General features: G+C 44.8%; 1 protein-coding gene across 1 annotated transcript in view; it reads right to left on the bottom strand.

Annotated features, from left to right (window-relative positions):
• The window catches only part of LOC147734651 (protein mono-ADP-ribosyltransferase PARP12-like), a 320,390-nt gene that overhangs the window by 259,317 nt on the left and 36,853 nt on the right, over nt 1–24,220 (bottom strand). Inside the window, exon 2 of the mRNA XM_086952947.1 lies at nt 7,266–7,401. Coding sequence (XP_086809073.1) covers nt 7,266–7,401 — 136 coding nt within the window. The remainder of the gene's footprint in view (nt 1–7,265; nt 7,402–24,220) is intronic.

Raw genomic sequence — 24,220 nt, 5'->3', positions numbered from 1 at the left:
AATCTAACTTCGGGCGGTCCCCTGGGGCCACCTCTGTTGGATGCTGGGTCCGAAGTTTTCGGGGCCGGAGTTTTAGAGGGTGGAGTTTTAGAAGGCTGAATTTTGGAGGCCGGGGTTTCAGAAGCTGGAGTTTTAGGTACCAATTTCTCCGGCGCCGATGTCTTAGGCGCAAGTGTTATTATTGACAGGGCATTTCCCTGTGGTAAGGTTATAGCAACATTAGTGGAAGGATTCACTGTTGTGTTATTATTTAATGTTTCAGGGAGAGTTGGTTTAGGTGTTACATCTGAGGGTGTAGATACATTCTTTTGTGTAACTGCGGGCTTAGGGAAGGTCTGTTTATTCTGTTTGTTTCCCCCCGTTTTTTGGGCCCCTGGCACTTGCTTGGATTGTGTGAGGTTTGTGATCTTGGATAACTGATTCTCTATCTTCGCTAATCTTGCTTCTACTGGTTCAAGAAATAATTTCAGTAAGTCTGCGATCTTGTTTAGCAGCTGTGAGTTATTACTATCGGTAATTTCCTTGCTACAAGATAAAAGAATAGGGGATTCGAAACTAATGGGGACAGGAGTATTGTGTGCGGATTGGTGAATAATCGCAGAAACTACTAGCTGTTTTGCTCTAGGGGGTGCGTTCTCTATCATACTGGGCGTGTCGCCGATCTCATTGGGGATGGAATTTTTCGGATCATTCTTTCGTTTTCTTACGGCGCCCTCCTTCCTACCTCTTGCTTGCCTTATTTCCTCTGGTGTAATTTGTGGTAACAGCTCTGGTGTTCTTTCTAGATCTAAGCTTATCTGGAAGTCAGAAAGCTGGGAAGCCGACAGATCCACATTGTTTGGTAGGCTACGTCTACCCTCACAAATTGTCCTTTGGCCGGAGTTATCTAATACGGGGGTTCTAGCGTCTGCCAAGTTACCCATAGAGGATCTCTTAGCGAACGCTAAGTCCAACGACACCCTATCTTCCATCAGAGAGATGCTATGGTCGATAAATGAGTTTGCCTTGGTGATGAAGTCATCCATAGGGCCTAATAGTTTGCCCACACCCCCCGCTACCTTAGTTTTGTTTCCTCTAGTTAGCACCATTATTCCTGTTAGACCAATTCAGGAAAATAAGATCTTACATGGACAAGAGAGGTCAGTGAAGCAAAGTATTTCAGAGCTCGCAGGTGCAGAGTCCGTGATTTTAAAGTACATACGTTTCGATGTAGATTACAGGAGGTGGGAGTTAGAGAGATGGCCCGGTCCGGGCTCTCGCGTCCTCGAACGGCCTCAAACGGCCCCCCCTTTGCCCGGGCTTAGCCCGGCGCCCGCCCGTGCGCGTCCCGCGATGCGCGTGGCTTGCACTGATCTTAAAGCTATTGGGTGGGCCGGACACCCGGGATGGAGGCGGGGTCTAGAGGGAAAAGTCTCCAGGTGCGGCAGATGGACAAGCCGCTAGTCTTCCTGGGACTCGCAGTCCCACTGTTCCTGCCGCCGCTCACACGATCTCCTTCAGCTCCCGCTGGGACAAGGACAAATAGCGCTCTATGGTCAAGAATCCGCCAGCAACTACGAGCGGTACCCGCGGAGCAGGGGGCCGCGAGTCGCGGTTTTGAAGACCCGGGAGATAGGCGGGGTCTAGAGGGAAGAGTCTCCAGGTGCGGCAGATGGACAAGCCGCTAGTGTTCCTGGGACTCGCAGTCCCACTGTTCCTGCCGCCGCTCACACGATCTCCTTCAGCTCCCGCTGGGACAAGGACAAACAGCTCTCTATGGTCAAGAATCCGCCAGCAACTACGAGCGGCACCTGATGACATGCGATGTGATGTCGTCCACAATGTAATAGCCGCGATGCAATGTCAGCGCGATGCGATATATCCGTTGTAAGCGGTGCTTCTCTTGTTATATACTGAACCCCTTGCCCAAGTAATCGTGAATAACTGGGTATCGTTGCCATTTAGTCTTGGACGGGGCTCCCAGCAACGTTGCCCCCGTTCTCACGGGCTATGAAACCATTGGCCGCCTGGATCCGCTGGGAGCCCTAGGTTCAGGGTATCCGGTGGTCGCCACAGTGAGAGGATAGGATCTCTTTGTATGCAGACAATATTTTACTTTATTTGGCCTCACCTAGGAGATCCCTGGATGCGGTTTGCGACGTGTTGTCCTCCTTCGGAAGGAACTCTGGGCTCTCTATAAATTGGGGTAAATCGCAGTTATTCGTTCTTAGTGGGGACGCCCGCTTCCCCGCGAAATTGCCCAATCCAAATAGCTCTGGATGGGTTTAAGTATTTGGGGATATTTATCTCCTTGGACCCCGCGGTCCGTTATGCTAGGAATCTCCTCCCCCCCCTAACCCTGGTCTGACTGCGTAGCGATGTGGCAGGATGGAAGAGACTTCCTCTCTCCCTGCTTGGGCGGGCGACTCTTTAAAATGATGTCTTTTCCCCGCTTTCTTTACGCCCTACCATACACGTTAGACATTGTGCCAGCGAGCTACTATCGAGAGGTCGAGGGGGTACAACATAGTTTGTTATGGGATGGTAGACCCCGGATCACATTGGCTAAACTGACGCTTTCGTGGTAGGACGGCGGGATCGCACTCCCTGATATCAGGCGATATTATTGGGCCTCACAATTGGCAGCCATTAACCTTTGTAGTTATGGATCCCCTACTGATCCTGGATATGCAATGGATAGATGGCTTCTCCCTGGGGGTTCCTATAGTCGTGCGCTGTATGCCAGGTCGGTGGGGAGTGGTTTGACAGGACCGACTAGGCATGCAGTGCGGATTTGGCATGATGCCACCAGCTCTTTGGGATGGAGGGACCGCTTGACGCAGGCTACCCCGCTTTTTGACTCCGAAAAGTTGGGCAAGCTTTGGAATACAAACGGCTTTGACAGGTGGGATCTGATTGAGATCTCTACAATGGATTAATCATAGGAGAAGTGTGGCTCAAGTGGAGAAGTGTGGCTCAAGTGGTTGGAGCGGCAGACCCTGATGCAGAGGTCTGGCCCGGACCAGGGTTCAATTCCCCGCCTCGGCGGGTCTTGGGCTCAAATTTCCCCAGACCTGTGCCTATTCCAATCATGGAGTCCCACTCTGCAACTCTGGGCAATAGCTTGCTTAATCTCCACAACGGCCCCTCGCAGCGGGATGCCTGGCTTTCACCTTGGGGATGCTCAGTAATGGGTTATCTAACAGGGGAATACCAGGACGGGTTCCCTAAGCAAGCGCTTAGAAACCGGTCTGTGATACAGCGTTATATAAATGAACTACATTTACATTTTTTACATAGGACAGATCTCGTGGTTGAGCTAAGAGACAAATGGTCGCACGATGGTATTGCACTAGATGATGAGGACTGGCAAATTGCGGTCTCTTCACCGAAGGTGGTCGCAATCCCAGCGTGCCTGCGCCTTCTTCAGCTGAAAATATTACACAGGGTTTAAGTCACAGGGCCCCGCCTAGTTCGGATGGGACTGTCTGAGACGGGTCTGTGTAGACGGGGTTGTGGCTCTGTTGGTACTTTCCTTCGCATTATTTGGGAGTGTCGTTCTGTGGCCGAGTATTGGAGTGGGATACATGATGTCATGCGGGAGGTTCTGGGAGTTGCTGTGATGCCAGAAGCATGGAGATGCCTCCTGAATATTTGGGAACCTACGGATCTAAATGTGGCACAGACCAAATGGGTAACTTTAGGTTATATGATTGCGAAACGGAATATAGCACAGCGGTGGGGGTCAGAGAGGGTGCCGACCGTTGAAGCATGGATGGAGAACATGGATTGGTGTATGTTACGCGAAAAAACTGTTTATATTGCGAGGGGCCGGCCCCGTAAGTGGACACCTGTGTGGGGCCTGTGGAACAGTTATAGGGGGGCCATTTGTGTGCCACCTGTAGATGCGCCCATTGATATTCCTACCTCTCCGTGATTGTTTATGATTATGTACCATGTTTCCCGCTTCCCCCCCTCTCCTGTTGTTGGATGATGAACGATACGGTTGACTGTCTCCCCCATGTACTGTTGTTATCCTTATTGTTTTGATGCCTTGTGTTAATAAAAAGAAATATTAAAAAAAACAATCTCGGGGGAGGTCCAGTTGTACTTGGCACATTTGCTCGCATCTTGCTTATGGATGTTATAATGGAATCTTCACGCACTGAACCCTTATTGTAATTTGGATCCTTGGAGGAGTGTTTGTATAGGTTTTCCCCTCTACGTGTAACTGCCCTGCATGTGGCAGGTTCTTTGATTTTCCCCTAGTCTAGCACACTTGGCAACATAGGGAAGAATTGGTTTTCTAGATTGTGTGGGCAGTAGAGTCTCTACGAAGAAGCATGATTGAGGTTTTTCCACCTCAAGCTGGACTCCCTATGTTTCTGCAGCTTTTTTAGTTCCTCTTCTGGTGAATCTGTTATGAGGTCTTGCCATTGTACCTCTCGAAACTCACAGCTCTCTGACCCTATGCATGTTTGCTCTTACTCTTCCTCGAAAAAGAACTCTTCTTCCTATTCCTCCTGAGGCTCAGGCATTAAGGGGGGCTCTATGTCTTCAATAGCTTTCTCGAGTGCCATTCTCGGTTTTCTCGAGTGCCATTGAGCTTTTAGGGGGTATTATAAAATGTTTCAGGCCTTCGTCAAAATCCTTCGTACTTTGTAAAATATTCGCCATTTCGGCCTCGTCATTTTCTTTTCAATCTCGAAAGTGTGCATTTCGATGTCAAGAGCTTCTGCCTTTCTTTTCGACATTGAAGGCTCTTTTGCGGATGAAGTCGACGGCGGACCATGCCTTTCAGATTTTGACCTCTCCCGATGCATCTTTTCCTTGACCCTCTTTTGACATCTTGAATATTTTTGAGGGTCTTTCCCATTAAGGAGTCCTTTACAAAGGGTCCCACTGTATGTTTATCTTGTGAAGCGGCTGCGGTCGTCGAATGCTTAGATGCCGAGGAACCCTCCAAGGACTTTGAATCTGTTTTTCAAGACTCTTCTAGTTTCTTAGAGGGCGGCAGCTGTAACTCTCTAGAAGACCTCTTTTCGATCTCCACCACTTGGACGTCGGTCTCCGTCTCTCCTTCTTTGACATTATTCTCTTCCTCGCTTGAGAGGTCCAGATCTCGTAGTGATGGTTCTGCATTTTGTCCCTGCATTTTGTAGTTGGCTCTTCTCTGTCTCTGCCTTACCCTAAGTGTCTTTGAGGTGAACACCGAACATGATTTTCAGTACTCACTACGGTGATCTACCGGTAGGCACAGGATGCAGACTGGATGTTGGTCCTTCTGGGCGAACTTGTGATGCCAATTCTTACAGAACCTGAACAGTGTTTTTTCCATCACCACGCACAGGGCACCCCCATTGTTCTCCAGTCATCGATGATGTACTCCTTTTCCCAGTCAATGCTCTCGGGTACCTCGATCCAATGTCCTGTTAATTTTCTTGTTATTTCATTGGTCTTTCACCGATTCTTTTCTTCAAAACTAGGAGCTTCTTCCATATTGATCCAGACACAACAGTGGAAAAAAGAATTTTGAAGATGGCAACCAAAAGTGGGAGCTTTAGGAGGAAGCACAGCGAAGTCACAAGGGAACACTAAATGGAGGTACGTCGATGCCCACAAACAAAAGAGAACAAAACAAGCATTTGCAATGAAATAGGTCTCGCATTGGCGAAAGTTTGAGATATTGGCATTGTAAATGGCAATGCCTTTTATTTATGTGTTTTGATAACATGCAAGCGGTGCGTAAACGCGCACTTCGTACTTATAGTCGTTGCTTACGAGAAGCAAGGCTGGCAGTAACTGTGCCTACGTAAAATCAGTTTAACATGAATAGCAAGCCCTCCACCGCAGGAAGCAAACTATATAAAAGGAATGCGTGCTCTAGCATATCAATGGCGACTAACATTTTCAACAAAAACTGGAATAATGTTGTGCCGAGTCAGTAAAATGTAGACATTTTTCAAGTAGCTCGCATTGCAAATTCACTCCAGTTTGCTGATCTGAAATGAGACTGGGTGGGTGAGAGAATAACACTGTCTGAAAGAAGCTGCCTATTCAAAGGTTTTGGGGTGAAAGTTTGCAGAATCACCAGCAGTTAAGCAAGTCAATGAAACTACTACATCATGTGGAGTAAACATTTCTCAGTGCAATACAAAATAATGAATAAAGTTAGTAATCACTGACATTACAGAGGGAGCTTGGGGAAAGATGTCTGTCTAAATAAAGAAGAGATGCGAAAAAGGCAGATTTACACTGATCCAGTCTGGTCCGTTACGTGTTTAAACTACTGACCTGAAACAGGGCATTTTGGTCTGTAGCAGGGTATAGTGCCACAAAATCTAGTTGTAAATATTATGCTACAAAGATATTGTAGCAGAATATAGTTTAGAAATGGTCATGAAATTAAGTATATATGGCTACGTACCGATTTACTATACTTAACTACACACACACACGCACAAACGTACCTTGACAATATCCATCCTCAAGGTCCATAGAAGTGGAGGGAGTGGCGGAAAGAACAGTTCCAGTTTCTTCTTACCTTGAGTGTGTATGCATGTGTGCAGGTGTGTGTGTACACACACACACACGCACATATTTATATTGCCATGGTGCGGGTGTGTGGAATTAAGTATGGTCAATGAATCTGTGTATTTACCTCAATATTATAGTAGTATAAATTCTGCTTTCAATATTTTTGGGAGAGCGACATACAGCTTTGTGGGGCAGAAATGCTCATAACAAGGCTTACTATGGCCAAACAGTGGCTGTCCTGACATTCTGCTAGACACACTGCTTGACAGTCCCAGCAATCACATGACAACTGAATATCCTCACTGTTTCTTCCAGTTCTGCCAACCCAATACATTGTGCGATCATTACTTTCAACTAGAACTGCGCTCAAGAAGAGTTTCAGGAAGAAAACAGGCAATAGCCTCAGAGATAGGGAGTTCAATAATAAGACACATCATTTTAGTTGCAGTGATAAACACACAAAACATTTCCCATATATATTTGACCACCTCGTAATACCTTGTATGAAAATGTACAATATGAGTGGGATTGTGTAGACAGGCACAGCAACTCCTCTGCATAAGGATAGGAAAACAGCTGACTATCTCACAGGCAAAGTTCCCAAATAAATTGCGGTATAAAGGAAAAGTCATGTGCAGCATTTGCTTTTTTAATCCCGGGTACCATGCATCATCTGACACAGTGAATCGTTTTAAGATAATTCAGACATGGCAATAGGAGTAATTACTAAGCACAAGAGTTCTGCTTACCTCAGGCAAAAGGAGAGGGTCATTTTGCAGTAGAAGTAGACGCAACTCGTCCTCACTCAGACCCTGAAGTCCATGAATTTCTATGGCCCGGATGTTTTGATCAAACGTGATGTCATGGATGAACCGACATGGATTCCTTCAACAAAGCCACAGACAAATAGTTTAAAATTGAGAACCTTATGACAAACTGTACGGTGGTGTCCAATAAACAACAAATGCAGCTAAGCTAAAAGAATTTAAATTACAGAACAAATGTAGAACTTAAATGACAAGTTAACATGGTTATAATAGGTCGAAGCAATGTTGCTTAAAACCAAGAAAGTATTTCATTTAGGTCACTTAGCATTCATGAATCTGTACTGCACCGTTCTTTTCAGAGCTACAGCATAAAAAGCATATTTATTTACATCAGCAAATCTCAAAATCGGCATAACTTTATCGTATTCCTTTGGGCAATGTAAAAGTAAATTCTGCCATTAACTTTTTTAATGCAGACAATGACGCATTGATGTTCTCAGCACTACCTCCGCAATACTAAGGACTTCCACGGGGGTTGCTGAGAAAGCTCTGGTGCTCCTATTGGAGGCTTCGCCATACGCTAGCCCCTGTGGGGTCTGATGAGAAACCACTTCAGCATCAACCCTGCCCATCAGAGATGTCAGTGCATGACAGCATGCTGACCGTCACTGATCCCAACGAAAAGCGTAGGAAGCAAGGGCAGCACCCTCCATGCCCGGGTAATTTTCTCCCCACCAGCATGCTTTTAAGTATTTGAGGGAGGCATCGCTGGAAAGGGTAGTCTCCCCATACCAGCGATGCCTTTTTTAAACTGATTCCTACTCGTGGATGCCACCTGGGCATGGCCAACACCACCTGGGGCCATGGGGGCTTCATTTTGTGCTGTCCAGGCCCTTGAAGATTCCCTGCATCACAAAATGTGTAAAAGCAGGAGTGTCTCTCCTTTCCAGCGAAGCTCTTCTCAAACCAATCCCTGAGCAGTGAATCACTATACACCGAGGATTTTAACTTTAAAAAAAGATATATATTTATTTCCTAGGGGGGCTCATTGGCAATTGGGAAATTTGGTACGGCGCGGGCCTTCCAGGCAGTCAATCTTATATTTGGTTCTTTTTTCTTCCAGGGATAACTGATAGGGCCCCAGAGGGAAGGTAGGAGTGATCAACTCCCTGGGAAGGGAACATGGGGCTGCTTTTTTAGGTTTCGCCTAGGCAGCGCATGTGCGGTCTCTTCGAGACATGCTGTTCTTACTGTCCTTAGTAAATGCTGGCTTTTGATTGGTGAATATGATTAGTAGTTCCTCCTTTTGCACTTTTCTATCCTCCCAGGAGGACTGCCCCCATTAGAGGTGCTCTTACTCTTCAAGTCATGTATACTTTGAGAGCACTCTTTTTGTTGGCCTGCTTAATTGCTGTACTGTTTGCCCGTCTTCCACCGACCCAATCACCTCCCACACCCCACCCATAACACTGCCTTTTTTATGTTTTTTTTTTTGCAGTGTTCTATAGCGCAAACTTGACCGAAGGTATCAGAGTGCTTTACATAACCACCAGTTGCATTACAGATGGACACATTCAATTTTCAGGTAGGTTATTAAGTTTCAAAAATCTATGTTGGTACTAAATTAGTCGGAGCTGCTTTGGTTGCATGATATTCTTGCATTTATTTCCAGTGCAAAAAGTTGATAACTTACACAGCTAGCAAGAACTAATTTGAGGAGCTGATGAGTCCCACTGGCACACTGCAAATATCTTGTGGCCACATGTTCAGTTTACTGTGTACTTTTCAGTGGGTTCATTCCCTTAAGAAATATACTCCTACATGGAGAGGGATACATACTTCAAACAAATCAAGCACTGAAGATCGAACTTTATGCTGGCCTTAACCATACTTAATTGTGAGAAAGTACCACCATGTTTCCGTAATGCCCAAAATTGGAAATCTGTTACCTTTGTTGTGAAGGTACAAAACACCAAGTTTTTCAATGACTCGATTGAATACCTAATAACTAATCTCTGTTGATGCCATTTGCTTGAAGTAATACTTGCGCAGCATTAAAAAGAAATCTCTATTTTTGAAATTCGGTGGATTGTCTAAGCGTGTGTTCCAAGGTGGTGTTTTTATTTATTTATTTGCATTTTCTTTTCTGAATTGACGTAGTTGAAACACATTTGTGGTGTATCTAGACTTGTACATCTTTCTGTATATTTTCTATAAAAAAGAGGGGTGGTTCTGTTAGTATGAAAAGGAGGCTAAAGGTTTTCCCTTTAGTATGTAATTTGGTATGAAGAGGGCTGCCATGTAGATGCTCTTTGATTTTCATGTGATACTATTTTGCTGCAGAAGGAGATGGATTTAGTGCAGTGGGTTCGTTACAAGACAAGCGTTCCCGAACGTTAGCAGGATGTCATAGGGATATGTTGGGAAATGTGAACATAGCAACCTCGCGTTATTAGGACTCTAGTTGAGAGACCGATATGAACAGGTATCCGAAGGTTAGCCTAGGTTTGTTGTGATATGGAGGACATGTAGGTAGGCATGAAATACAGATCACTGTACCTAGTACTCGTCACGCATATTTGTGGCCTGTTTCAAAACATGGTTCTGTCGGGTAACCGAATATATTGCTTTTAAGAAAGGCTAGGTTAGCTCAAAGCACAGTGTAATAACTCAAGTGCAGTTAAATTGAATGAAACCTCTCTGAAAACAAAATATAGTTCAAGATATTTATATAGGAAACAATGTTACGTATGTAAAACACCGGAATTACTTCATTCCATTTTATACAAATTCTAAGAACAGGTGAAAAGTGACTGTAGGTGAATGAAGTGACTAGTGCAAAAAATAGAGTGACACTTATATACAATACTACACATGAAAAAGGTCGGGGGAAGGAACAATTATGAGTTAGCGGTCAGAGATCTTAGTTAAAGCTCCAAGGAGACAGTTGATTATTGTGCCCGTTCCTGGAGGTATCTTGACCAGTGTTATGCGTCGACGTTTCGACCCTAATGTGCCCCAGTTGGTGGTCACGGCGGGTCTTTATCAAGACAGGGGAGGGGGGCGACACGGTGGGTTATTTTAAATTAACAGGAGGCAAGTAAATCACACCCTGGACTGGATTGCCAGCAGGTCAATCACGATTTCTAGTAGAAACGAGAGGGTCGCGCTGCTCACTCTCGATATCTCGAGTCCCGTCTGACATCAGTAGCGGAGACTCCCCTGTCTTGATAAAGACCCACCGTGACCACCAACTGGGGCACATTAGGGTCGAAACGTCGACGCATAACACTGGTCAAGATACCTCCAGGAACGGGCACAATAATCAACTGTCTCCTTGGAGCTTTAACTAAGATCTCTGACCGCTAACTCAAAATTGTTCCTTCCCCCCGACCTTTTTCATGTGTAGTATTGTATATAACTGTATATAAGTGTCACTCTATTTTTTGCACTAGTCACTTCATTCACCTACAGTCACTTTTCACCTGTTCTTAGAATTTGTATAAAATGGAATGAAGTAATTCCGGTGTTTTACATACGTAACATTGTTTCCTATATAAATATCTTGAACTATATTTTGTTTTCAGAGAGGTTTCATTCAATTTAACTGCACTTGAGTTATTACACTGTGCTTTGAGCTAACCTAGCCTTTCTTAAAAGCAATATATTCGGTTACCCGACAGAACCAATTTTGTCTTTAACCACACCTACCCAGGTTCTGAGGGACACAGGGTTACCCCCTTTTTGTTACAACTGTTTCAAAACATGGCAGCTTTCTCTCAGCTGTGTAATTAGTGCATTTCAGTTAATGCACTGCACATAACGGTGGACATGACAGGCCATGATTTACACTATGCACCAAACCCTAAGACCCTTAGTTTCAATAGAAGTGTTTTTTAGAGAATTTAGTGTAGTCTTCCCCACAAACTTTTGTCTCATTTTCAAAGGTACATTTGATCACAGAGTCTGAGGAATGGGCGACAAATGCATCCCTAGACACCCCTAACTTACGTTGATTCACTGAAAGGTGTTGGATTAAGTGCATTGAGTGCACTGAAGGAGCAAGAAAAAAAATCTTTCTGGGCCTCAGACTTCTACTGTGAGGATTTAGTTAAAGTACACCTACCACCCTAGCAGTATTAGGACCGCAGGGGAGAAAAATATATGTCTTGTCCATGTGTATCAAATCAGTTTATACAGTTTTAGCCCTATCTCTCTCGAAACTAACCTAAGTGTGGATATATAACCACTGTCACTTTATGGACCATATGATGAAGCACGTCACCTTCGGGTGAGTGAGGGTTCTTATCCTCAAGGGATGTCTTCCCCCTTGATGATAAACATCACTTAAGTTAGTTTCGAGAGAGATAGGGCTAAAACTGCATAAACTGATTTGATACACATGGACAAGACTAGAGGTGTGTTTTTGGTATATAGATTATAATTAAGGGAATACACACCCACTAGTCTATAAACTTTTTCCTTTTTGACCCCCAATCTACGGTAGTGTAATAAGAGATAAATATAGGACCAGGTAGTCAAACCATAACCTAGGTTTGTTTTCATAGGGATCTTGTGTAGGTAGAAGCAGGTGTCCATGGTCGGAGTAAAACTGTGGTCAAGGCACTAATCCAATCATAGCTGGCACTGTGCTTGTAGTCGCGATTATGTGGCTGTTGGAATGTGTGACTGTTGGCTAGTGGAATGTGTGACTGTTGGCTAGTGGAAAGTGTGACTGTTGGCTAGTGGAAAGTGTGGCTGTTGGATAGCAAAATGTATGGCAGTTGGCTGGCGGGACGTATGGCTGTAGGCTAGTGGAACGCATGGTTGGTGTTTCAGTCCTGCCGGCGTATGAATGTGATAAGCCCTTGAATAGCAATGCTTTGTTGATGCGAGTGTTGTGTGTGTTGGGTCCATGGCAGGCGGTATGAAAGTGCACATGAAAGGCATGTGAATGGACTGCAAGGGGGTTGGTGCCTTGACCCGGCTTTAAGGCTCACTAATATTAAGTGATGGGTTCAATATTCTGATACTGTTATTAATATTGGCACTTTGACTCTATTAATACTGGTAGTTCCAAAACCAACCGGTATGAATTTGTTCTCGAGTTCTAGATAGACTCAGAAGGAACACTTGTATCCCCCTCACATTTTTGAAAACTGAACACCCAGAGGTGTCAAGGGTAGTGTAACATGCATTAATCCCATTCACTTATCAAACTATCGTCCAAATGTCCCTAATGGTTTATATCACGTTACTCACATTTCTATGGCTGACACTTTAGGAAGCTGTCTATCCACAAAATTCCTACTACTCAGTGTTTCCACTCTTGTTCTTATAAAAATGCTAATCCTTTTTATGCGACGCAAGGACCACAGTGTTGCCCATCACTGTTCACTGAGTGGGGTGTTAGATTGTTTATCCCAATAGGCGATTGTTTTATCTTTAGGTTTGTTGATTTTGGGGCGTAAGAGTTTGTAGAACTGCGAGACTTGGTGTCCTAGTTAGTTAAGGTTTGATACATATCGGAAGATTGAGGGTTGGGGGGAGTTAGTTTTAATCTTTAAGAGGGCCGCTCTTATTTTCAGAAACGTACGAGTTTTATGTCTTTTAGGTGGTCTCTTGATTTGAGGTCTGAGAAGGTAATGGGGTATTCCCCATTTTCGAGTTGGTGCAGGTAATAAATACCTTTCTCTATCCGGGTGTCAGAGGTAAGGCCTTTGTGCTTAAACTTGCTATTCGCCAAAAGTGATTCTGTCATAGACCCTTTGATGCTAACCTCCATCTTCTTGTCTACTTTTAGAAGTGTGATGTTAGTGCTTTTAAAGATAGGTTTGGATGAGTGGGGTTATGTATTTGCTATTAGGAGGGCCAGTGGGCTCAGACTGTTCAGGATGGCTTTCTCTACCTGAAGTCATACAGGTATGTAGTCTGTCGCCGCAGAAACACTGTATGATCCCCGTTTTGCTAGAAGGGCTAGTTGGAACAACCTAAAGTCTGCTAGGTTTACCCCTACTTGGGTTTTCTCCAATCTCAGTTTCCTAATGCTTATCCTTGCCTTCTTTCCGCGCCAGAGGAATTTAGTGTGCATGATATCGACTTTCCGGTGGAAATCGTCTTTGAGTAGGAGTGGGAGCATGCTTATCAGGTAGTTAATCATTGTGGTGATCATCATTTTGATAATTTTGGGCTCCAGGAGTCCAAAAGTTTCTTCATTTGTTCTAGTAGGGTCTTCTCATTGTAGTGTAGAGTGTTTATTAGGTCACTGCCGAAACATATTCCTAGGTATTTAATATGCCCCATCTGCCAGGTCAACCCAGAGTCCCCTAGAATGTCTCTCGTGCAGTGAATGTTTAGCGGTTTACATTTAGATTTGTCCTTGTTTTGTTTATACCCTGATAGTCTGGAGTAATCTGCTATCATGGTCATCAGTGCCCCGATTGAGCACTTTGGTTGTTTCGTTACAATCAGTATATCGTCTGCGTAGGCGGCTAGTTTTACTTCGCCTCCATTGATATCGACCCCTTTTATGCTAGTGTTTAGCTTTATGTCCTGGATGAGGGGTTCAAGGGCCAGTAAGAAAAGCGCCGGCGACAGTAGACATCCATGCCTGGTTCGTAGTTGCAGTGTAAACGGGTCAGAGAGTGTGCCATTAACTGTGATACGGTCTGAAGGGCCCAATATAAATTTTGGCTGCTTCACAAGGCATTTTGGACCCCAGCACGACTATACTCATTAGGTCTCAGGGAGAACTCACTCTGCTGGAACTGGAACAAATGGAATGGGGACCTGCCACACCTTATCTTCCAATGCCCAACACTCAAGGTACTCTGGTGGAAAATCTTTGATTTCATTAATGATGCATTAATGACGGAATTCTCCACCCTCACTTCGGCATTCATACGCAAGAATTTGAGAACTGAACAAGATAAGGACCTAATGGACCTTTTACTGTGAAAATGGTCCTAAACAACTGGAAAGACAAGCAAAACTAGCTACAAAGGATGGATCAACTGGGTCACGCATCTCAGAGGAGTGGACAATATTACGCTACAGTATTCACCCTGGAAAGCGTCCTCGAAGGGGATGTGGGAAGCTCTGGACACTTACCTAGACTCTTATGTTGTATGTTGCACATACAACAGAGCGGCCCTCGAACCAAAGTGTAGTTCCCTAACATAGCCCGGGAGGGTCTGCATGCGGACTCAAGCATCCTGAAAGTGTGTCAGATGCAATGCAGTATGTACAGCTGATGCCAATGTAATGTACTGCTACAGTACCTCTCTATGTGCCTGTCCTATTCCTCTTTTGTTTCACCACTTTCCTTCTTACTTCTCTTTCGCTCTCAAAATACAAGCAGTAAGGGCTAGCCATATATGCACCAATGTATAAACAACTACTTCCCATTCTTGGCTAACCCTGTAACAGTGGTTGCAATTATATTCTTTGTAAAATATTATATATTACCTACTGGCGGTCGCCAGTAGGTATATATAGTTAGGATTTTTTCTCTATGGAACTTTTGAAAATTCTATGTCTAATAACTTTGGCGTTTGTGGACGGAATCGGCTGAAATTTTCAGGAAATTTTCAGGAAAATGGCACATTTTGTTTCTGATCAGCCCCTGAAAATTTGGGGGGGGTTTCGTCAAGGGGGGGGGCCGAGAAAAAAGGGGGGTCCCAAAACGCGTTTTTCCCATTCATTTTTCCATAGGGCGTTTGGCCTCACTTTTAGCTCGAATGGCTGAATGGATTTGCACGAAACTTGGCAAAATTGTAGGGCCTGTTAGCCCGATGTGCCTTTGCTGGGTCTCAATATATGTGCTCCAGTGGATTTTGAGAAATTAACGTTTAAAAAAATGTATACATCTGTGACAGCGTCCTGGATAGCGCACCAGTTCGCGTACTTTTCGCGTAACGGAGCTTTGCGAAGCGAAGCTGATTGGCTCTCCGGTTTCTGTCAACATTCTAAACAGTCCGGAGCGGCCGCCATCTTGTCTCTCGGTAGGATCGAGAGACAAGAGAAGGCCAAAACGAAGGGGGAAATGAAGGAAAGGGGGCAAGGAAGACCTCTTCTGACCCCCTAGGATTGATTAGGGGGATATTAAAGTGGCCCGCGGGGCAAAAAAAAAATAAAAATTGCGATTTTTTGTCGTAGAGGCGCAAATCGGTACGTGAACCGGGCAGCTAACCGGCAGCGTAACGGGAGTCTGAGGAGAAGCTGATTGGCTGTCAACATTGTAAACAGTCTGGAGCGGCCGCCATCTTGTCTCTCAGTAGGATCGAGAGACAAGAGGTGGTGAAAAACAAAGGGGGAAATGAAGGAAAGGGGGCAAGGTAGACCCCTCCTGACCCCCTAGGATTGATGAGGGGGATATTAAAGTGGTCCGCGGGGCAAAAAAAAAAAAAAACATTGCGATTTTTCGCGGTAGAGGCGCTTCCCGGTACGCCAACCGGGCAGCTAACCGGCAGCGTAACGGGAGTCCGACATCTTGTGTTTTTGGAGCGTCCGGTTTGCGTACCGGGTAGCGTTCCGGTAAGCGTAACAAGGGGAAAACCAAGAGAAACAGTAAAATAAAATTTAAAGGAATAGATTTCCACCAAACTTGGCAAAATTGTAGGGACTGTTTGTTTGATGTGCCTTTGCAAGGCCTCAAGATATGTGCACGTGTGGATTTTGTCTAATTAAGGTTAAAAAAATATATATCTGTAAGCGTGCTCTGGCGCGCTTACGTTACGGGTTTTGTTTGCGCTGCAGAGACGATACGTCACGTTTATGCCACGCGTCATGAGGCGTCTCACGTGGCTACGTGATACGTCAAGTAATAAAGAATATATTTTATAGCTATGGATATTAGCTTTTAAAAAACCAATGAAATTCACTGAAAAAACCATAGGTTATAGACCATATATAGTTAGGGATTAGCATTTACAAAACCTTAATTTACTCGCACAAAACCATAGAAATTCGCATATATAGTTAGTTGCAATAACTATATATCGCGCACCCGCAATCCACTGCTGATGATGTCACATATTACATCATTCATGACATGGTCAGTGACATCACTGATGACATCACTGATGACATCTCAAATGACATCACTGATGAAATCACTGATAACATCTCATTTGACATTACTGATCACATCACTGATGATATCATTCATGTGATAATACGATGAACCTCTTCAGACTCTAATATGACCTTAGATACAATCAGTGTAAACAGACACTCACAGACTGTAACTCATCCATGGAGTTACTCACACACCTAGTCAGTCATGCAAAGAATCAATCACACCTCCATTTCCTCAACTATACAGTTATACACACCTTACTTAATCAAACATATACTAACACATATTTACTCTCTTATACAATCACTGATACAAGTTCACAATGATCCATACAGCCACTCACACATTCACTGGCTCTTATGCACAGTTATTTATATATGTCAACTCTTACATGTACTGTGTTTTACATATGTACTTACTTGTAGCACTGAGAAATCCAATCACTCACCAATACACTCATGCAGACAGTCAACCGCCCATACAGCTGTTTCCACATGCACTTTTGAACCCATACATCTACTGAATCAACTGCTCACACATCTATGCACTGAGTCACATACCTCCCAGCCACCCCCCCACACACACACTCACTCTCCCATACAAATATTTGGGCAACCAATCAATAACCCATATAGTTACTCATTTAGCTACTGATCAACACATGCAGCAGTTTACAGAACTACAGAAATAATGATGCACAAATTAAGACAGTTTAGTCACTAACCCATGCACTCGGTGAGACACATTTAATCATTCTCTCATACAGTCAGTCATGCATCTACTAAATCCTTCATCCAAACACTTATACATCCACTCATTCTTCAATATGTAAGACATATTTTAACTTTACAGAAACATACAGTCACTGGATGTTGTCATCAGTGATGTCATCACTGATGTCATTTGAGATGTCATCAGTGATGTAATCAGTGATGTCACTGACCATGTCATGAATGATGTAATATGTGACATCATCAGCAGTGGATTGCGGGTGCGCAATATATAGTTATTGCAACTAACTATATATGCGAATTTCTATGGTTTTGTGCGAGTAAATTAAGGTTTTGTAAATGCTAATCCCTAACTATATATGGTCTATAACCAATGGTTTTTTCAGTGAATTTTCATGGTTTTGTAAATGCAAATTCCTAACTATATATGGTCTATAACCTATGGTTTTTTCAGTGAATATATATATATATATATATATATATATTACCAATAGGGATAACCTACGGTATTTGGGCCTGCGCTCATCGGCCTCCCAAGCAAACCAACCAAACCTACACATTTCTGTAAACTGAACACAACCGGGGCAGTCCAGGGTGGTGAGTCTCGTGTGGATCTCACAAACGTTTTGTACCACAAATGTCTGAAAACCTCAAACATTGGCTAAAATTACCCATTTTCCTAACATTTCAGAGATAAAAACTTCCAAAATCAGCAGGAATCCATGAAATTCCAACCACCCAGCATTACCCAGCTTCTCTCAATACAAATGCTGCTTTACTTGTGTGTCTGGGCCTAGTACCCGTGAAATGAAAAGCTCAAAATTTGGACAATGGGACACCCATGTCTAAACATTGAGACACTTGACAAGCCTGCCAACTGCAGAATTTCCTGTGAACCATCTCACAACAAAAGCTCTTAGCCACCAGTGCACGTCTCACAGTGTGTTCCAGAAACACTAACATCTATCAGTACCTTCTGAACCACTTCATTAATCCATCTTGACAAAATAGAAGCAAGAAATGCTGAAGCAACCTTTAAGGAAATCAATAAATGTGTCTTCACCTACCCTCTCCCAAAAAAAGTCTAAACTGCCTTCATCCACATTTCACTGCTCATATCCTTCGAACCGATTTACAAAATAAAAACAGAAATTATAGACAGTAACCCCTTAAGTGCTGCCGTCGGCCAACGGTCGTCGCGAGCACTACCTTGCCAGTGCTGCGCACGACCGTTGGCCGACAGGCCAGCATTCGTTCTTCGAACAATCAGCACTGGGCGCTGAACGTTCGACGCTCCTATGAGGTTAAAGACATATCCTTTTTGCTAAACAAACTGACCCCCGTCCAAATTTAAAAAACATCCAAATGAATCCAAAATCTTAACATACGAAACCATTCAGAATGACACCAAACACAGCAACACAGTCAATTTCAATGCCGGAGACCCTAGAGATAGACCCCCAAACTCTCCAGCAGCTTCAGGAAAGCATTCGTATTCCACAATGATGCATACCTAGCAAAAGAAAAAGTACCTTCTTGCACATTCCTTCACAAAAGCATATCTAACAAAATATAATTAAACAGCTCATGTTCGCAGCAATGGCGGACACATAAAGATTGACAGTCTCTTGAGCAACCCCTTCATCAAACAACAACAAAAATCACAATATAAAGTATCCTAGGTGAAAAAAAATCTACACCCCTCTCAACAGCCTTGAGTAATCATTCATGCTACCCCAATCTATAGGCCTCCTAATCCTGGCATTCAGGATTCCGCAGTAAGTCTTGAAATACTACTCAAAAGGCCTGGACTTCCCAGTCTCCCGAGGTATGCAAAGTAATCCCCAGGAGATGCTCTGCTATGAAGGTGAATGGTGTGGTGAAGTACGCTCAGCCTAATCTCCTGGTCTAAGTGAAAGAGCTAAGAGGAATGAATATGTGTCCTCAAGTTTCTGTAAGTAGTCAGGTTGTCTGTCTTGATTAAGACCTCTCTGCCCAGAATGACTTGTAGGAAGGTTTTCAGAGCTAAGAGAATGGGTAGATATTTTAAGTAGTTGATGTGGCAAACACATTGTTGAGAGGGCCACATTCGGTTGAGAGTCATGTTGTTGAGAAGCACAACCCAGCATGCAACAGGCTTTTGTGTTAATGGTCACGTGGAGTATTGGGTCTGCAAAAGCCCTGCCTTGCCTTGCAACAAGTTGTGAACAATTTTTGCAATCTCTCAGGGCTTCTGCTTCTGAAAGTAGTTCATGTAGGGAGTTGTCTGAAGAGCTTCCATAGACTTTGCTGTGTCTAGGTCTTTTTTTATTTTCTCAAGCAGCTCATCAACCTGGGCCAACCTATCACCCGTCAAACTTAAGGTTGAGGAGATGCTGCTGCACTTCGAGCTTGAACCCAGACACATGGAGCCAGGCATGGGGTCTGGTTATGACTTTGACATGGATACCCAAAGAGGCTGGGTCTGCGGCCTCCAGTGTGCAGATGATGCTGGTGTTGGAGATGGCTTTGCCTTCAGGCATCATCTATGCCTCATGCTTCCTGTACTGCTTGGAGAGAGACACTTAAGGAACTCTTGCATCTCCTCCCACCTGTCCTATCATATTGGGACAGGAGTGCCACCAAATTGACTATCTGCTAATGGGTTGCTTCTCTAACTGCCGCTCTCCTGTCTGTTGAGTCTATCTACTTGCTTTCCTTGTTGGAGGACGAGCATTGCTGGGGGCTTGGACGGTTGTGCGCTTGCCAACGACGTGCATCACCAGAGTGTTAGATGGGACCTGTCACTTAATATATGTTAGATCACTAGTTGAGGGTTAGAATTTCAACCCTCAAGGCACCTTGACAGGCGCCTTGAATTTGTTAGTAGCACATTTTGAAATGCCTTTTACCATGGGGAGGAACTGGACAATGCTTTCACATTTGAAGAGTGTCTCCACGCATGTCAACCTTGTGAAGGGCTCGAGTCCTCTGAATTACCTCATGATAGGTGTGGGGCAAGTCATTTAGGTGCCAGTCACACCCCACGCTTGGGTTTGTAGCTCACCTACTTCTGGAGCAGTGCTCTGCCTCAAATTGAGGCTTCTTTGGGGACCTTAGATTGGTGATAAGCGCCTCAGGGGTTAAAGGTATACTCATGGCCAAGAGCATGGTCATTGTGCATGGACCAATTTTTGGTGCTGGCTCGATGTTCTACATCTACTGCCCTCACTGGACAGCAGTTTCCAGAGTGAGTGCGAGCAGACAGGTTGGCCTGTTCTTCAGTGCTCAGCGAATCTTCACCACTAATAATGCCCTGGTTGTCGGAGGTCTCCCTGCTGATGCATCCTATTGTGTGCCCAGCATTGTTCCCTTCCAAATCCAGAGGGTGAGACAGGTGGTGTTGCCGTGGTCAGGGTACAGGCAAGGATTGCACACTGTGTGATAGTCTGCCCCGGGATATTTGGAGTGGCTGAGAGGGTGATTTTGAAAGGTTGTCTGCTTCATCATCCATTCCGCATTCTATGGAGAGGAAGAACTGAAGCCGGTTCTCTAAACCAGAGGGGTGGCAACACCTTCGACATCCTGAAGCGTTGACAACGGTCTTTGGTGTTGCCAATGTCTTTGCACTATAGAGAAAACAAGGGTACTTGTGCTTGCTCGAAACAGACACAATGGGATCAAAAGGTAACAGAACAAAGCTAACGTAAAATGGGTTCAGAAACACAATGATCTTGCAATGAACTTGAAGAGGACCATGTGCACCCCCGAGACAGATGGCGGGAAAATAATCTAACATGCTGCCTGTGCCCATGCACAATGTACATAAAAAAGAGGTCTTATACTACATCTTGTGCCTTGAGAGATTTCTTCAAACAACAACAACGTCCAAATATCCGGGCCTAACGCTAGATGGCAGGAGTATGCAAAGACTGTGTATCTACAACTCCTCAATCTAGGAACACTATGTGTCCTACATCGGAATCAACACCTAATCTTAAACAGTCTAACATATCCACTGCCATCTCCATCTGTCATTCCAAATTAGAATAGCTCTGTATCATTATCAATGTCATGCAAATCAACCAATTATTAGCCCCTTCACAGCGGGGCAAATTCCCATGCTGTGCTGGAAGGCGGGTGGGGGGGGTGTGAGGGGGGAGGGGGAGAGACACGCGCACAGCGCCCAGTGCTCATGGCGAGCTCAGCTCGTCATGAGCCACGGTGGTCGTGTGCTCATGACGAGCTGAGATCGTCATGACCACACCCGTTTCTTTAGAACGCTCGCACAGCAGGGGAATTTGCCCAGCGTGCGAGCGTTCTAACGGTCATGACTAGTTCAGCTCGTCATGAGCACACGAGCACTGTGGCTCATGACGAGGTGCTAATCATAACCCTCTTATTCATAACCATGTTACGGCACTCGTAAGCACCACAGGTCTGATGAAAAAGCGAAGATCAAGCCTGCAAAACGTCCGCATCTTACCTCCCCAATTAAACTGGAAACGTGTCAAATAAGTGTCTAATAAATGAAACCTGTTAACCAATTGCCCTTCTATAAACTACCTCGAAGGAGGTAAATTCACTTTAGCTTGAAAGGTTTATAAAACACTTAAATTTACTCTTTCTTCTCCAAACCCCCAAAAAGAATCTCAATGAACATCCCCCGTCAATTTGGTTCTTAATCATTTACCTACTTCTGGCCAGTTCTATTCTTTACCTTTTTGCACTTCTACGTTTTATCTTCAGCTGACCACAGGAGAAGGCACCCCCACTCTTGCTGGAACTCCAATATCTAATTATTTTATGTTTTAGTTTTGAAAATGTCAAATAATTGTGTCAGGGGGTCAAATATTTTGCACCAAAGGGTCCTATTACAATTTAACACTGCCTTCATTGTTGCCACGAGAAACAGTTCTCCACAAGTTAAATATTTGTGACCTTGGTTATTGTTTACCTTCTCCTACTTTGTATTTGGATTATGTTTCACTGGTTTATGAGTCACTGTAAAATAGGTTTCCATCATCGTTTCCTCCTATGCAGACAAACAAAACACACACCAATGTCCACCAAGCTGTCTTTTTTCAGCCGCTTTCTTCCTTCTTAAGACTTAAGACAAGAATGATCTGTGTAGATTCTGATTTGATGCATTCCACAATATAATGCCCCCCAATCTCTACATCATGTTTCTATTTTTTGAATTATCAATTGTATTGTGCACAATATGCCATGAGTGTGGAACTGCAGAGCTTACTGGCAGGCCGGGGTAAGACCTGCTGGTTGTTTTTTGTGGTGACATGCAGAAACATAGATCCAGCGTAAATTGTGGGTTTTTAGGTCTCATCTGAGACAGCGCATACAGTCTCTTCCAGACATTTAGTAAGTGGCTCTTAAAAGTGCCACCAGAGGCTTTTGCTGGCCTGCAGCTTGCGTTCATGAGCGTATGCATGTGCACCGCTGCCATCGGTGTCTTTATTGCTGTAATCAGGTTCCTCTGCTCGCACGCACTCCCTCCTCCCTTCTCCCCCTCCCTCTTCATCAGTTTCATTTATGTCTTCTATCCATGTGCATGCTCCTGCTTCCACCAGGCACATACACCATCAGTCAGTGCACGTTTTCACCAGGCACACACACCACCAGCCGTCAGTGCACGCTTCCACTAGGCACACTTCCACCAGGCATACACACCACCAGCCGTCAGTGCATGCTTCCACCAGGCACACACACACCACCAGCGGTCAGTGCACGCTTCCACCAGGCACACACACACACCACCAGCCATCAGTGCATGCTTCTACCAGGCACACTTCCATCAGGCATACACACTACCAGACCTCAGTGCACGCTTCCACCAGGCACACACACCATCAGATGTCAGTGCACGCTTCCACCAGGCCCACACACCACCAGCCGTCTGTGCACGCTAATCCACCAGGCTCACACACCACCAGCCGTCAGTGCACGCTTCCACCAGGCACACACACCACCAGCCGTCAGTGCACGCTTCCAGCAAGCACACACACCACCAGTCGGCAGTGCACGCGTCCACCAGGCACACACACCATTAGCCGTCAGTGCACGCTTCCACCAAGCACACACACCATTAGCCGTCCGTGCACGCTTTCACCAGGCACACACACTATCAGCCGTCGGTGCACGCTTCCACCATCAGCCTTCGGTGCACGCTTCCACCAGGCACACACACCACCAGCCGTCCGTGCACACTTCCACCAGACACACACACCACCAGCCGTCAATGCACGCTTTCAAAGGGCAGACACACCACCAGCCGTCAGTCCACGCTTTCACCAGACACACACCACCAGCCGTCAGTGCAGCAGGCAGGCTCTTCTCAGAGTTTCTTGGTAAATACATGTTCAATGCCTGGGAGGGAGTGGGTCGAGTTGGATTAAACCATGCTGAGTATGCAGGTGCAGTGCATGAACTCCTGTGTGAATGAGTCATGCTGCCTGGGGCTCACTCAATCCACACTTGTAAATTGCGCCTGCACCAGGCTTTTTCTCATTTGCAAAGATTGGCGCATGGGCAGCCCCCATACACCCGAGAATGACTGCTTCCTACAACCAGAATGAAAACAACATTCAGAGCAATGAAAACAAGTTCATTTGATGCAAAGAACAGTTAACAAAACCCATGAAAAGCTATGGTAGATCTGGCAACTTAAACAAAACAGCACCAAAAAACAAACAAGCATTAGCGTAGCCAATAGGTCTCTCTTTTTGGACCCTATAAGTATTTAGTCATGCAGTAGAATATCCTTGGTGCAACACCACCATCATTTAATAGGGTGTGTCCAGCAATCATGTCAAGCATAATAGTGGCACCTTCAGGCACTCACTGCAGAACACTGCTAGACCGCAGGAGCAACAGAAAAAGACTGAACATGCTGTCTGTGGGCTGAGAGGAGCCCTGATGGACTGGAAGCACTCCTTCTTGTAGCCAAGAAAAAGCAATGAACTCCAAGGGCCATAAAGCTGACCTTATATTCAAGCTACAAGGATACATCAAGCTACAAGAGGTCTTTCCTGTAACTGCCCAGTGGCAGCTGGACCGGATCTGGAACCTGCTGATGGCCTCTACCTGGGACTTAAAGGACTAAATCAAAAAGTAAAATCTTCGACTAAGAC

The sequence above is a fragment of the Lissotriton vulgaris genome, chromosome 1_2 (assembly GCF_964263255.1).
Source record: "Lissotriton vulgaris chromosome 1_2, aLisVul1.2, whole genome shotgun sequence".
Classification (NCBI taxonomy): domain Eukaryota; kingdom Metazoa; phylum Chordata; class Amphibia; order Caudata; family Salamandridae; genus Lissotriton; species Lissotriton vulgaris.
This window is presented reverse-complemented; position numbering and strand designations above follow the sequence as displayed.